This window comes from Haliotis asinina, chromosome 11 (assembly GCF_037392515.1).
Source record: "Haliotis asinina isolate JCU_RB_2024 chromosome 11, JCU_Hal_asi_v2, whole genome shotgun sequence".
In the NCBI taxonomy this organism is placed as follows: domain Eukaryota; kingdom Metazoa; phylum Mollusca; class Gastropoda; order Lepetellida; family Haliotidae; genus Haliotis; species Haliotis asinina.
In genome coordinates this window covers 4,336,878-4,354,038 of record NC_090290.1, presented here as the reverse complement: position 1 = coordinate 4,354,038, position 17,161 = coordinate 4,336,878, and the positions used below count along the sequence as shown (strand labels likewise).

General features: G+C 39.8%; 1 protein-coding gene across 1 annotated transcript; it reads right to left on the bottom strand.

Moving 5' to 3' along the window:
- Positions 1–12,162: 12,162 nt before the first annotated feature.
- On the bottom strand, positions 12,163–17,155 carry LOC137256336 (uncharacterized). Its single transcript, XM_067794113.1, has 6 exons — positions 16,930–17,155; positions 15,539–15,635; positions 14,726–14,856; positions 13,582–13,663; positions 12,804–13,000; positions 12,163–12,375 (listed from the first exon to the last, which is right to left on the bottom strand). Exons 1-6 carry the CDS (start codon positions 17,082–17,084, stop codon positions 12,318–12,320), a joined length of 720 nt encoding a protein of 239 aa, XP_067650214.1. The 5' UTR covers positions 17,085–17,155; the 3' UTR covers positions 12,163–12,317.
- Between the last annotated feature and the right edge of the window lie 6 nt (positions 17,156–17,161).

The following is a 17,161-nucleotide window of genomic DNA, read 5'->3' as shown; positions in this document are numbered from 1 at the left end:
GATCAACAGCATGAGCATCGATCTGCGCAATTGGGAACCGATGACATGTGTCAACCAAGTTAGCGAGCCTGACCACCTGATCCCATTAGTCGCCCCCTGCGACATGCATAGTCGCCATGTAAGACAAGTATGGGTTGCTGAAGGCCTGTTCTACCCCGGGACCTTCACGGGTGGAATACATTATGGGCAGCATTACGTTGTTTCTTCGGTGAAGTACCACAAAACTATGCACATTAACCGAGTCTAAAATAGCTAAAATCCACATTCGTGTTGCAATGAATAAAGTGATATATAATCTGCTGAGGAATTCGTCGGATGGGAATAATCTGCTTTTTGGTTTTCACGACTGTTTCTGCCTGAGCCAGGGTGAAAGACAAGTATTTTATTAATATGGCCTTGTTTGACTTCTGAGATACAGCATGTACAGATAGCATACACGTGGCTGGTATCAGTCACTAACCAGGCTGTTCCAGTAGATCCAGTTCGGATTCCTTAAGCATGAGCTGAGGAGTTGTCAGTTTGGTATAGTTGATGAATGCATAGAAACAACGTGTATCTAAATGCTGTTCATTCTTCGCTTCAGCTATTAGCAAGATGTTACGCAGCCTATCTATATATCAATGGATACATTTCCCATAAGCAAGATAAGCTATAAAACTTGAAACTTTACTGCAAAAGTAATGCTGACGTTGACAGTGTTGGAACCACATACTGGAAACTGGAAAATCCCATTATGCATTCAATCTTTTTCGTAACTTACGGATGCACGATTACAGCTAACTGAAGGCAGTCTGTAAATAACCAAGTCAGGTCCCTGGCAATCATGTGACTGGCATCATGAACATCGAAATGTATGAACAAAAGACTGTGAATTATTATTTAAAGTATAGATGAAGAATACATGTGTTAAGAGTTCTCAAGAGTAAGAGTAATTTGTTTTATCACACCAGGGAGAAATTACCACAATAGCGGCGAGTATAGATTTTTTTTCAATATTAAATGTGGGAATACAGACTCAGCTGCAGGGTGAATGGGTGAGGGAAAGTATAGCTAAACTGGAGGAATAGTCGTACATGAAGTGTTCACGACAATGAGAAGATTGAGGGATACACACCACGTTTGATTAATTCTTTACTCGCCAGTGGGAATACACGTAATGAATGGGCTGTGGGGAAGTCTATTAATGTTTAAGGCGTTCGCTCGTCACACAGAGGACGTGAGTTTGATTAATCCATTGACACAATAATTTAACCACAAATTATTAAAATACATGTATGTACAAGGCATATGAATAAAATCATGGATTAAATCCATGTTCTTTAAAACAAACAATAGTTGAAATTAAACGGAAGTGGAAAGATCCTTAAAAGGTTTACTTTGAAGTATTTATCCCAGGTGATGAAAAATCAATACAGTCAAGCACGGCTTGGTCATGAGTCTCTCATCACAAGGGATGCAAAATGGAGGATCCTCGCCGTTTATTAAAGATTTTATTTACACTAGGGGTACAAATAGATTCATCATTTATTGATCCCGTCATTAACTCTACTCATTTCGACATTTAATTACCTTAAATCGACCGTTTAGACAACAGTGCACAATCTCTCCCGCGAACGATATTTCAACCAGAGGGCCGCTCCTCCAAAACGTAATATGAGGTGTACCTGCTGTATGGCTGCTGTAGTATTTATCTACATTTCCGAGGGTAAATGATCTAGGTTTGTCTAAACCTGCAATCGCGACAACTGTTTTGAAAAATAAAAGCTTTATGTTTGCACAATCTACTGCCGTTTAATTTTGCCCCCTGCTTTGCTTATTTTCCGAGATACAACATGTTTTCAAACTCGATTCTTTCAAAATCGCTTGTTTTAATGGATATAAATCATTCTGTAACAAGCGATATCATGCAAACTCTTTTTAGTCAAAAACATATGTAACTACAAGTAGGAAGTAAATTGATCCTCTAACTTGATGAAAACAAACCATAACCGATCATCCGCCAGTCTGAGAATAAATGCTATTCAGGATTGTTTACACCGAATTACAAACTGTAAACTACTTTCTACTGGTAGTACAATATTTATTCAATTGATAGACAATAGGATTTTGCATGACACTACTTATATAACATAATAACTTTCACTCTTGAAAGCGAGGTGGGTGGCAATATAACACTACTTACAATACTATTTTTCACTTCGAGCAAAACCTCGATCGTTTCTGAAGAAGAAATCCGTATGTTACAAGTTGTGTCATGCAAAATCCTTTTGGTTATCAATTATTTACCAGTAAGTAGCTTTGATTTTTTAACTCAATGGAAACAAATCTAAAGAGCATCCTCTATCTTGGAACCGAGGTGTCCAACCACCCGATTTAATATGTACAGGCTTCCATAACGTCCTTCGCACTCACATTTTTAGCACGAACTGGGGGTCCCATGGATAACTGTGCATGGTGACACAATAACCCGGCACCTGGGAGCTAGTTACACATTTTATATGCAACTAACTGTAAATCTTTCCTCATATGACGCCACTGTAGGGCTCTGGCGACAGGGCTACGCAACCTGTCTATGGTTTTGTCGGCGGGTGAGACTGAAGGGGGCGAATTTTTGGCAACTCTTAATAGCTCGGTATTAATCAACCACGCGTTTTATTTTAAGAAATATAATGGTGTTCCGCTTAAGACTAACCACAGGTCGTTCATATGTAATGGTTAAATGAGTACAAAACTAGGAGTTTATTCATGTGTATACTTTGAATGGCCAATGAGACATCGTCGCATGAAGACGTCCTCAAACTTGGATTGACAACAGTCATGCCTATTTGGGATAACGGATATACGATCTAATCGTAGCGAATAGAGTATATTTTGGGTGTTTTTTAACAATATAGTTCACAACCATATATATTGCGTTTGCTTCTGCTGAAAAATTGGAGCAGTGATATGGTAATCGAGAAGATATTGTTCTGATCCCATCACACTGGCACAAGCGATACCATTGTATCCTAGTTACATAGCACGTTGGTCATGATATTGACCACCACAATATCTTGTCCGGACTCGATTAATTACGCCCTTTATCTGGAATATTGCTGAGTGCGGCGTTAAACAAGAAACAAAGATATCTCCATATCAAAAATGTTAAAGTGACTATTCGGCCAATTACCAACCAAGGAGTAGTTCGTAGATATTCACAGATCACATCGTCCAGAGTGATGCCATTTAGGTTGGTGAAGGCGCTTCTTTTTACTGACTGTGTTAAGTGAATATTATGGTGAACACATGACTTACCTTTACTTGCTTTCGTCTTATGATTATAAAACATATCTGAACTTGTATGTTTTGAATATACCTCGAAACCTTTTCAAGGTGTACCTGTTCACTTACGCTATTTAATCACCAATGTGGGTCTACCAGTATAAAAGCATTATCATATTATGGTTAGTGGTATGGATATGAATATGAATATGCAAATGAAGTAATCTGCAGAGAACTTCTTTCACGCAGTTACTTCTTTTTAACAATCCCATGATAGGTTTCTCCCTCTGTGTGCCATGTAAGCCATTGGGCATTATATGATACGAGGGGATGACAAAACGCAGTGAATCACCACGACAAGGATATAATGCAACTGTTTTCATGTTTTATTTTGCTAAATATCAACCTCTGTCAACCTCAAGCAAATTGGTTTGCTGTGTACCAGCCTCACGATCCCTATTTTGTTTGACTTTTATCTTGGTATCCCCCAACAACGCAAAATCTGGAATAGAAGCACCACAAACTCCAGGAAAGAAAATATGCAAGGAACACTGTGTGTTTGGGGTAGGTAGAAGTCAAACTTATGCATTAAAGTGCATGTAAAAAAATTGAAACTACAACGGCTTGTTAAGGTGACTACTCACTTCATTTTTACTGAAAGAGCTTGTTTCACAGATACTAACCATCCACTTCCAGGTGACTTCATCATAAGGACATAACTAATTGTAATGTTTTCATGATGCCAAGGGGTTAAGCCAAACAGTGAATGGTCACACGAATGTCAGCTCCCAATATGTTGTAGTGTGCGAGTGAGTTAGTATTTATCGTCACATCGGCAATATTGCGGTCATATCGGGACGAGAACAAGTAGGAATTACAGTGTACATAAGAAAATTACAAACTAAAACCCTGTTGACGAAGAACAGTACAACCACTAGCATATCACAGGCATCAGTTTAGGACTAGTAACTAATATAAAGCAATTTAACTATAAAGGACAATATTATATATAAATGGGGTATAGACTGCCAACAACTGAACGTAGATCACCACACTAGGGACCATGGGGACTTACATTACTTTTGCTACCTGCATGGGCCCCGATTTACACCATCCCCTCAGCTAAGCCACTGGCATTTATGCAGAGAATCAGCCATACATTAAAATAACAAAAATACTAACATTAAAAACCTGGGAACCTTAAATTTACATCAAAACGCTTGGGAACTTACATACTCTCTCAGGAGGACAATGATTTTACAGCACTTTGGGGGTACAACCATTAACAATTCGAGTTACAAATTTAACCTCCAATTACAAAATATTTATCCATTTATCTAAGTCAGTTAGCAGTTCAAAATGCCAGAATTAAATGAGAACTGGTATTGTTATAACGACCCTTCATAGATCTCGATTTGAAATACTTGTCCCTTGTGATGGAATACTCAACACAGTCAAGCAAAATATGTATGCTTGACCATGGGTCTTTCATCACAAGAGATACAAAACGGAGGATCCTCACCATTTAGTATAAATTCGTGCGTGTAACGTCGCATGATGATCTCTTCAAATCTGGACTGATAACCCAAATAGGTATAACCAGTATTGGAGTATCGCAAGTGTTTTATTTATACCTGCTTGGGAGAAACTCCTACATGGCTGGGTAACCAAAAAAAGAAGATGTCTTATTGGCCAGTAGCAAGATCATTTCACAATTCAAAAATTTCAATTAAAAGTGGATGTTTACATGATACGTTTCTAATAGCCTGAAGGCAAGAAAGAGAGTCTTAACAGATGATATATTGTTTATACTTAGGGTGCCTATTAATATACTTTAAGGCTGTTTAAATGGCGTTTGCTTCCGCTGTGGAAATAGAACTGTTGTCAGGCAATCGGGAAGATATTGTTCTGGATCCAATGACAGTGGCACAAGCTACAGTATTGTATCCACTACGTAATTGACTAAATTCGTGTTTATATTGTAGTTCATTAGTTTCTGATTTTTTAAATTGTGGTCAATGTTAAGTCCATTTGGGGCCTGACCAACTGCCAAGAAGGAGAAGAAAGAAGACGGGATGGAGCTGGATTATCAAGCTCAGAAATAAATTGCCGGCTGCAGAAATAAATTGTTTAATTCTCAAACCAAGAGGCGGAACGGGAGAAGATTTCTTCTTGTATAAATCCTCATAGAGAGGAGTGAAGACACAGTTGCTGGGTTTGTCTCATTGGAATATAGTTTTGTTATACATTGTAAAGCTAATTTTATACGGCGACGCTCAAGAAATGGTTTATCACCCTCGCCGTAGAGACTGTCAACAGGCAAGGTTCCAAAGGACCCAAGACAAAGTCTTAAACCTTGGTGGTGGACAGAATCAAGTATTTTTAAGTTGCTTGTGCAGACTCCACCATATACGATGGAGCCGTAATGAAGTTTAGACCATAGTTTTACCAATGATCTATATAAGTAAAGGAGGGTAGTTTGATCCCCTCCCCACTTAGAATTGGAAAAAAATATGCGGCAAAAAGGTTAAATGTTAATCAAAGATAAGACCCAAGCACTCGGCCATCTTAACAATATTGAAGTGCCATCTAGACATAGTTCAGGGTCTTTGTGTGGTTTGTACTTACGGCAAAAATGTATGCAATTTTTTTTGGATTTAGAAAACTTAAAGCCGTTTTCAAGACATCATTTATCTACTTTGATTAAACACAAAAGCATTCACAACCATGCATATTTTTGCCACGACAGGATATTTTAAAATCATCCAGAAAGAGTGATCCATCAACTGAATGGTTTAAAACCTTAAACTGTTGATCTTGATGCTAAACAATGTGACAGACATAATACTGCCTTGTGGAACACCCTGATCCGGATTGTAATGATCAGACAGGGTAGATCCACTCGGACTTGAAATTGCCTGTCATTTAAAAAAAAGTAGGATATAAATTGCGGCAAGCGGCCTCGCCATCCAAAGTCATATCAGTGTCATAAAATCCAATGTTTCTTGGTTGTGTCGTATGCTGTTTCTGAATCGAGAAATATCGAGACCTCACGGCATTCTTCACAAACGATTCTAAACGCACTGAATGATCAATAGTACTTCTGTTTTTATGGAAACCAAATTGAATATCTGTTATTAAGTTATTAGTTTCCATGTACCAAACAAGTCGATTATTGATCCCTGGTCTTGGAAAAGCAGCTAGTTAATGAAATGAGTGAGTGAGTTTAGTTTTACGAGGCACTCAGCAATATTCCAGACATATGGCGGTGGTCTGTAAATAATCGAGTATGGACAAGACAATCCAGTGATCAATAACATGAACATCGGTCTGCGCAATTGGGAACCGATGACATCTGCCAACCAAGTCAGCGAGCCTGACCACCCGATCCCGTTAGTCGCCTCTTACGACAAGCACAGTCGCCTTTTATGACAAGCATGGGTTGCTGAAGATCTATTCTACCCCGGGACCTTCACGGGTCCCATACTTTAGAAATTGGTGCACGTGCATTGATTTTGGAGACATAGGTTCGCAAAGATTGGCGTTATTTACCCTAGTCCGATGGAGCGGGCTCCATACGGACCCCAAGACTATAAATATTGTGGTCAGTGGTAAACTATCTTAATGGGACGTTAGGTAATCTTCAATTTACCATTTTTCTTTCTTAAAATCAGATTAAGATTCAAAAACAATTTCCAATATAAAGTGTTAGATGTGTTATTGCACATACCCTACTGGGGACTGATGGGGTCCGTGCAGACCCCGCTGACAAATCTTTGACCAGCATTCAGAATTGCTCAAGGCAATCGGATTCATTGAACCCTTTCAAGTTTTCTCTCACTTGTGGGCCTAGAACACGTTCTAAATGGTCTATCAACACGTATTTGAACTTATGCAACGGGACCTTGGTGGAGATCAAACTGATGAAAGTGATGATCTATCTGATGAAGATTATCATCTGTTGCATCTGAAAGCAACATTTCTCGATTCTGGTGTTACCCCCAACAACAATCATAGTACAGAGATGAGCACCAAATATGGATTATTACAAGTACGGTCAACCATGTCTAGGGAGCGGTTTCAACACCTGACGACGTATCTCAGATTTGATGACAAAGCCGAACGATCCCAGAGACAAGAACGTGATAAACTGGCTCCAATTCGTAACGTGGTTTATATATTGAATGCCCGACTTCAACGTTTTTATTCTCCAGGCGCGTATCTCACAGCAGATGAACAATTGGTGCCCTTTAGGGGAAGATACGGCTTCAAGCAATATATTCCATCAAAGCCAGACAAATATGGACTCAAAATATTTTTGAATGTTGATGCCAAAACGTTCTACCCACAGAAACCGTACCCCTATATTGGAAAGGAGGCTGGTAGAATGCATGTTGGCATTGGAGAAAAGGTCGTCACAGATCTGGCACGACCTTATGCCCGTTCTGGAAGAAATGAACAACTATTTCACTTTTCTGAATATGGCTCAGAACCTTCAGAAGGATCAACTTACTCTTGTTGGAACGGTACATTCAAACAGAGCATTTGTTCCAGCTGCATTTCTACCAATACGTGCACGTTCAGGAAACTGCAACTACGGTGTCGTATCTACCAAAGAAGTCAAAAGCTCTCCTTTAGCTCTCAACCATGCATTGCTCTCCTGATGTCATTGTCGACAAGGATCACAAGCCTGAAATGATTCTGTTCTACAATGAAACAAAAAGTGGTGTGGATTCCCTAGACCAGATTGCACACCGATATAGTGTCAAGAGAAAAACCAACATATGGCCTGTTGTGTATTTCATGAATATGGTCGACATAGCTGCCATTGTTGCCTATGTCATCTGGCTGGGAAAGAATCCACTCTGGCTGAACAAACAGAGAACAAGGCGCGACATTTCCTTTTGGAAGTGGGCGAGGCACTAACAGGACCAAACATTCAAACACCCGCGATCAACTTCGAAGTGACTTTGCAAATGCTGGGTACACAGCTGAAGTACATACAACAAGCAGCGAAGCAGGTCCACCTACAAAGAAAAGACGCTGCCATTCTTGTTCCAGAAGCAGTGGTAGGAAGGTGAAAACCAAGTACCAAGTGCATGAAACCAACATGTCCACAACGTGGACGGTTTGTGTGTCATGACTGCACTCAATAATAACTCAGTGCTGGAAGTAACAATTGTTCGTTTCAGACATGGGCTCGAGTCAATATTGAATGTTGACACTCCTGAACAATGTTGTATTTCGTTACACTTTTGTTTGTCCTCATACGTCATACGTGATAATCATTCATGTTTTTCTGTTCCAATTTAGTTTGTATAATCAACGTTAGTAGCTGGGTGTTCACACATTCTTTGTGAAATTGAGTATAATGTAGTACGAAAGTATTCTGCAGCACAATATCCTCAGTATGGGGCAGTGGAAGATCTGGTTCTTTCTGGTTTGGCTGGTCTTGTTGCCCGACAGTTAGCACAGGTTTGGGGTTACCCTCAATTTCAGTGATGCTATCTCTGCCAATGTGACATGGCGACCCTGCAAATAGAATCATTCACGTATAAGAATCCATTTGTTAGTGAATTTGCTGGTACCAATTCATTCACATTGTACATTGTACCGATTTGTGACCTTTATTTATAAGGTGAGAAATAAATATCTTTTTGTGTTAATCAGTGTTGACTTATACCGATCGTGTACGAATAAAGAGATCAAACATCAATTTTATGACGTAATACTGAAAAGCATTATGAAATGGATTACATGCGCAGACGCAAATGTATACATACTTACCTTGGTAAGGTATTTGTCATCGTATTTTCCTGGAGTCGGATAGACCAAGGTGGTTGCCGGTGGTGCCAGCTTCTCTCCATACTGCACACGTAAAACCCTACTGTTTACAGTGTCTGAATAACTTTTTGTAGTTTCTTGTCTTACAAATCAGTGTATAAAAAGTACTACATGAAAATGACAATGGTGAAACTGAAATTATTTATGGTTTAACATACTTACCACACCAGATGGACTCTGGTTACAGACTTTCTGTAACATTTGGGCTTCCATCGCACAAGGGTTAATTAAAGGTACGCCGTGCTTTAGCATTTAAAATTTTCAGTTTGTTCAAGTTGGATGGCGACGGAAATAATGCTCAGCCTTCTTCCGTGCCTTTCTGACTTGTTTGCAGGTATCATTAAACCATGGTTTTCGAATGTGTTGATTTGTAGTGGACTTAGGAATACATTCATCGGCTATCTTCTTCAGCTCATCTGAAAATCACCCATAATGCAGGGCTTGTGGAGTTGGTCATAGAGATCGTGAACTTAGGACTGAATACAAGAAGATGGTGGAAGGTACAGGTACACCATGTAAAACCAATGTGCAACGTTACACGGAGTGCTACAGCTTAAAGCGGAGTATTTAGATGGACAGGACTATCGATGATACCATTTATTAATGAGATAGTTGAACCTCCAGTCGCGTTGGGCCCAGGAGGGGAAAAGACATAGGAAGTACAGCCTCTTACGTAAAATTACGCCAATTCAATTAATTAGTATTATTTCATAGTTCTCCATGCCATTATTCAACAAAATCATGTAGTTAGGTTTAATTGTTAAATTAAAAGTCTAAATTATAAATAACTTAATTGAGTCTGCTGATGTAGTTTCCACAGTTTATTCTGGAAGTTGCACACAGACCCGACTTTTATAGGTCTTCGCAGCTAAGGAAACTACGTCAGCAATTGGCGGTTGACAAGGTGAGCTATATTAATTACAAGCTGTTTACTTAGCAACTTGGCAACTAGATGTTGTTGTAAGAGATTAACGGATTAGCGTCTGCCAAGCTTGAAACTTATGACAATAAAAGTGGACAATATAAATATATACATAAATTATGTTAAAATATTACAGTAAAAATACTCTAAAGTACTTGTGTGTAAAATATGAAAAAAAGGTACACATTTTGTCACTGGCTCATCTTGACAACCGCCAATTCAATTAATTAGTATTATTTCATAGTTCTCCATGCCATTGTTTAACAAAATCATGTAGTTAGGCTTAATTGTTAAATTAAAAGTCTAAATTATAAATAACTTAATTGAGTCTGCTGACGTATGTATATTTTGTTTATTAAGGGACGAATCTTTATAATAATTATCTTTCTTGTCTCCCTTAGTACATATTCCAACTGACTGTAAATATTGAGATGGCTACTGTGTACAAAACTATTATTGTCTTTACATTGAAATGCCACTGCAAGGTGAACTAAATATTATAGATAATTGTTCATTCCTTCATATTTGCAGGTGTGTTGTGATGAATATATTCCAAGTCATAATTAATTTTGCCATTAATTGTATTATATTGAATAACACAAAGTGAATGTTTAAAATGAAATGTTATCTTTATATTACATTTGATACTGAATATGGGAAGTAATTGTTAATGATTTGTGTATCTGGTAAATGTATATGATAATGAAGAGATTTGAGTTTGTGATGTGTATTATGTATTATGTTGTAATGGACACACTTCCAGAATAAATGTGTCTCTTTGCTATACATTTCGTGTAAGGCTTGGATTTATGAGTCTCAGTGAATGTGTGTGTGTGTGTGTGTGTTTGTGTGTGTATTTGTTTGTGTATCTATGTTTGAATCTAATAGAGGGCGAAGATCTGTATCGTGATTCAAGAGTGCTATTGCGAATCTTGTTCATTAAGTTTAGGACCCGTGAAGATACGTGGTAGAACAGGTCTTCAGCAACCCACGCTTGCCATAAAAAGCGACTGTGTGTGCGGCGTAAAAGTAAACTCACTCACTCATGAAGGTCAGGGTGCTCATCCATCTAAAGAATGAAAATGTCAGTCATTGATCTGACTGTGATTCCAAACGTGAACTCTTTAGCTGAGCATACAGGAACCCACGTACCGATGGCGTTCCGAGGAATGGTTCTGTATTCAATAGGTATCTGCAATATTTAACTACGACACCCTGAAGATACCCCAGTCCAATGATTTTTCTGTGTATTTTCGGCCTATGAAACAAGTGCGTATTTGGGATATATGGTAACACGTGTGTCCCAGCTCCCTTTAAGATCAATATGCGGGGCAGTTCTGTTCTTATAACGAACAGCTGCTGACTCTAGGCATTTCGTGACCTGGCAAGCCCTCTTTCAACCTTTCAGCAAGATGCGTGTTGTGATATCGATAACTTAAAAAAATATGCCGACTTCAGGAATGACAAAAGTTCCCATAGATACAGAGATTGACTCGAATTTGCGTGTAACTTGATACCGTTGAATGTTGCAATCAGCATTCTCTCACGTAAGTGTGTGAGTTCAGTTTTACGCCGCATTTAGCACTATTCTAGCGCTAATACGGCGGTTGACACAGAGTGGGTGAGTTAAAAGTTTACATCGCATCGGCAATATTACAGCCATACAGAGATAAAAACAAGGTAATCAATCTAAAATATTCGTCGAGGAAAGACAGTAAAGCGGACTAGATTCTCACAGATATATTGATGTTAAAACTAGTCAGGAAGTTTAAAAGCTAGACACAGCTGTCACCATGACACAGATTGACACAGGAAAAGGGCGTCACACATTGTACCCATGTGGAGAATCGAACCCGGGTCATCAGTGTGACAAGCGGACGCTTTACTATCAGACCCCATTTGCCGAAGAAGAAAGACTATAGGGATTGACTTGAACGTGTTTGTGACTTGATAAGAATGGAGGAATGTTGCAACCAGCAATATTTCGTGTAAGTGACTCCGGGCTATAAATATTAAAACGTGCACCACCAAGTGCAGTGCTTGATGTTGTGGGCAACTCTCCATATCATCAGTAATGTACCACCAAAGCCTTATGGCCACTGTTGAAGAACATAACAGATATCCACAACAAAACATCACGTCCTGACGTAATTTATTGTTTTGCCGTTTTATTCAATGTGTTTTGTATTGCCTTCATGGCAACTTGGGTCATTTCTGGAACACTTTTATGGTCACCTGCGGGTTTCGGAAAGGGTTGAGTTGTGACGACGGTTTCGTGCTGTTTGAAATCCTAGCGACGAGTGATGAGGCCAATAAACACCAAGAAAATAAGGAAGAGGAGAGATAGTCTGAAAAGGACATATGTTTTAACAATATATCGAGTTAGACATGAATGGATCTGATTGACAACGGTGTGAAGTGAAGAACAATTAATTATGGTGATGGGTGCTCTGCATTTTCTGGCATAAATGAATTCAGTCAATCGCTTTTTCATCCACAATCCTTATCTCTACAGGTAACTCATTGTCCCTGATTTTATAGACAATGTTGTCATGGTAATATAAGAAAGTCCTCTGGAGAACTCAGTGCTTTGCAGAATTCGGTGGTTTTAAAAATGCAACGTTAATGTCTTTCAACATGCAAAATGCGTTATTGACATATATCAATATTAATCAAGAAATAATGAACACATTCTTATTATGAACTGGGGCCTGTGAGCAATGTATTGTTGGGCTACGAGTACGTATACCTGCATTGCTGATACTGCAGTACTTACAATATGCATCCCAACAAAATAGTGATTGTTTCTAGATTGAAGATGTTTGGCCTTGGAGACGATGTTGGTATCGGGAACGGAGGTGACAGGGTCGTGGTTGCAGGCGGTACTGTACTGGCGGTCGAGGTGGTAGGTGACACTGTGCTGTTGGAAGGCACAGGCTTGGGACACGCGTACTTGCTTGTCAGTATCATGTGCTGTAAAGGTATATAATAAGTGTTATTCTCCCCTTACGTATAGGTGCACATCACCTGTGTTGGTCATAAGGCTCGGTAACGTCATTCCTCTCCAGACAGCGTACCGGGAAGCTCATTATATCAATCAGTGGATTTTCGTATCCACTCACAGTTAAACATAGGCTGAAGCGAGAATATTTCGGATCACCAATTTTTCTTGTCGGCCTTAATGTAAAGGTAAGCTTTACGTTTCGGGTAAATGAATCTGACTTCATAAATCAGGTGCAATAAACAGTTTCCGTCTTCGGGACGGTAATATGACGTCATAGTAGAGTTTTCCTCTTCCCGTGTGTGGTGGTGTATGTGTGACTGCTTGTCCAAGAACCGGCTGCTGCCGCTTCTACACCATGGAGAGGTAGCAGATATCTACCCAACCTCATACCTTCTATAGTAACTCTGAACTGACCAGCTTTTTGTTTATCACGTGTGAAACAAGAAGTATGTACCCAAACACAATCACATACAAAACATCAAGTTTCATCTATTACAATCCTTCCGATGAAGCTATTTGTGTGAAGTCAGAATGAAATGCCGGTGCTCACATATATCAGTGGTGGATTTTCTTCCTGGAATACAAGTTGAGCATCGACTGAAGCGTTACACACCAACTGAATATACGTCTCCCTGTAACACAAATCAAACTATTAACACGATCTTTCCGTTGATGGAAGAATCAATACAAACGAAATCTAAGGATTACTCGAGTAACTATAATGTCAATAAACTATTCACAGGTACTATAACCGATCTGGGCTAGATTTGATTTTCAGTAACCCATGCATGCTGTAAGAGGCAGTTGACGGGATCGGGTGGTCAGGCTCGCGAACTTGGTTGACACGTGTCTTTTAACCCCTATACTGATAATCACTGGATTGTCTGGTCGAGATAAGATAATACACACACCGGCTCCATATTGCTGGAATCTTGCTAAATGTGATGGAAAACTAAACTCAATGACTCGCTCACGAGTACTATATGGCTAGTTACATGTATGATAGAACCCATGGGTGTCCACAAGTCCGCAAAACACACGTCTACTTCAGTCAGACAAATCTAATGATGTTGTTCTTGTCCCCTGCCCCAGCAACAATTTGCTTTGGAGATCATCCACACCGTTCCACTGATGCAGTCCAAGCTGTGAACAAGTGTAGAACTTGTGTGATGTAATTCATATAGAACTTCTTCATAGTTTCATATTTCCATCCTTCAATTATAAACGCAAGTTGGTAACACCAAAGCGTCAAGTCACTGCGACAAACGGGTCTAATTTATCTGCAAACTCCGTTCAGCTCATGTTACGCAGCTCGATGTTCCGCAAACAACAAAATCCTTCAATGATTGAGCATTAGATATAGCAGGGCCAGTTCTGTGGAACTCTCTCCCTCTGGACATTTGGAACTGCACCGCACACAGTTCCTTCCATAAAAACTCTAAACACATCTTTTTGCAAAATCCAACCAGTAATCAGGGCTCCTTCTTCTAAAAGGGCGCTATACAAATCACTATTTTCGTTATGTATTTTTATTACTTTAAAGCAAAATGAAAGCCTGGGAAGCTGCTGGTCTCAGTTGATCCAAGAACATGGCTGTGGTGGTGACAAACCTAGGAGCTCGATTCTTATACATAAGCATACGTTTGATGACGTGCCGGCAAAACGTGGCAGTAAGATGACACATGCATTCTTACCTTGTTTGACCTTGGTCGGATAGTATGCTGTAGACAAAGAATATTCTTTGTGGACTCTCATAAACGAATCTGGAGTTGCCTCCCCTGCCCAACACATAGGCGTCGTCTGTCGTCGAGGAGAGTTGACACAGCTGAATAATACAAAATAACACCTGGGTGTTATACTGTCATTCATTTCATTGTAGGGATTAATATTTTTTACCTGCTGAGATAAATGCAAACATTTGTAAGTGAATATTTGTACAAATGGAGCTGCTAACATATAACGTACATAAATTGACAATCTATCAGACATTCATTCAAAACTGACAAGCATGCGATGACGTGAATCTATCCTCAAAGTGACTTTGGTTTCTCAGTGGCGTTGTACACTCACTCACTCACCCCTTTCACTCACACATCCATTTCACTCACGCAGCCCTTTTACTCACTCCCTCCCTCCCTCACTCACTCACTCTCTCACTCACTCACCCATTTCACTCACCCGTCTCTTTCACTCACCCCTTTCACTCACTCCCCCTTTCACTCACCCATCCCTTTCACTTACTCACTCAATCCTTTCACTCACTCACTCGCCCCTTTCACTCACTCGCCCCTTTCACTCACTCACCCCTTTCACTCACTCACCCCTTTCACTCACCCATCCCTTTCACTCACTCACCCCTTTCACTCACTCACTCGCCCCTTTCACTCACTCACCCCTTTCACTCACCCACTCACTCATCCCTTTCACTCACTCCTTTCACTCACTCACTCCTTTCACTCACTCACTCACCTCTTTCACACAGTCACGCTACCGAACACTTGCCTTACCTCTACGCCCTGGCAGATGCTACCTTCAGTGAATGGCTCACACGGATTCCAGGAATACAGGAAGCTAGGTCCTGCAGCATCGGGAATGTCACGGAATCTGAGAAGTGTGTAACAGCACGTAAATCCTCATTAATACAACCCGTGAGTCAGTGAGTTATTATTTAACGTCACATCGGCGATATTTCATCCATATCTTGCCCTTCAGTAACCCATGCTTGTCCTAAGAGGCAACTAACGGGATCGGGTGGTCAGGCTCGATGACTTGATTGACCCATGTCATCGGTTCCCATTTCCGCAGATCGATGCTTATGTTGTTGATCACTGGATTGCCTGGTCCAGATTCGATTATTTACAGACATCCGCCATATAGCTGAGTGAGTTCAGTTTTAAATACAAGATTGCAGTGCCAACAATTTTTAATCAAAAATCGATGTCAAGGCATGGCTTCCTGAAGAAGAAAGCCAGTAAATACTCCAACCACTGAGCATTTAGAATATACCGCACAAGCGGCAGCACGTTCGACCCTTTCTGTCAACTGATCTTCACATGGCTTCACTGTCCGGACATGGTGTCAAACAAGTCCCCACCGCGTCATTGCACAACTGGACTTGAGATTAAATCATCAAACCTAAGTATTCAAAGGAGTGAGTGAGCTAAAATTCATCGTCACATAGGCAATATTCCAGCCATTTCGTGACGAGAACGATTAATTACAAAATACATATTAATTAATGGCACATTATAATAACATGAACGAAGGACAGTAAAACCAAGTAGAATATCACAGAGAATGTAAAACTAGTAATGAGATATAAAACAGTTCAACTATAGAGGACAATACAATGTAAACATGGGCAATAGATTGCCAACAACTGAGGGCAGATCACCATACTAGGGACCAGCATTAAAAGGAATGCCACAAGGCGAAGTAGCAGGGGTGACTATTAAGGGGGAAATAATTATTGCGACAATGATAGTCTATTGCCACCAACTATTGCAATGTTATTTCTCATTTGATGTCATTTCCCAAATGAATGTATCGTTTATATGTAATAAAAACAAGTTGAAGCAGTTTCAGTCTCTTCTAACGACCGACAAGAAACTTTTAAGAGGCAACAGGGGCGGATAATTCTAAATGAAAGTGATCGAATCTGGTACTTCTTGTAAACTATCGATAGCGTTACATACTATAGTGTTTCGTTACTACCATGGATTAATTGCTATCGGAGACGATTGCAATTCATCAGTAGTTCGAAGCATCGTTACATCCCTATAATGTGTGCGCAATGTTATGAAAATAGACATCTGATTTGACCCCATGTGTCAAGTTTCAGATTCAGTTGAAATCAGTTACGGCATATCAGCATTGGAAAAAAACTGATATCACCTACCTTGGGGTGTTATCATGGTGTGACAATGGTGTCAGATCAATTAAATCACCGTCAGCCAGGAGACGACACTCGTAGGCCTTGTTAATTGCAGCATCAGCGTTGAACAGTAGAAATGAGAGTATTAAGACCAGAGGAATGTTTGACATGCATGCCATATTGACTGGGGGAATCCAACTGTTTGATAACAATGACAAGCTGTTGTGTATCAGCGTGAGGATGACCAATCTGTGTC

Bases quoted from the DNA above. Each gene is read 5' to 3' on its own strand.
- LOC137256336 (XM_067794113.1), bottom strand. From the start codon at position 17,084: ATGGCATGCATGTCAAACATTCCTCTGGTCTTAATACTCTCATTTCTA. The intron at 15,636-16,929 runs GTAGGTGATATC...CACACTTCTCAG, and splicing joins CACCATGATAACACCCCAAG to ATTCCGTGACATTCCCGATG. The intron at 12,376-12,803 runs GTAAGTACTGCA...TGTCCTTTTCAG, and splicing joins ATTTTGTTGGGATGCATATT to ACTATCTCTCCTCTTCCTTA.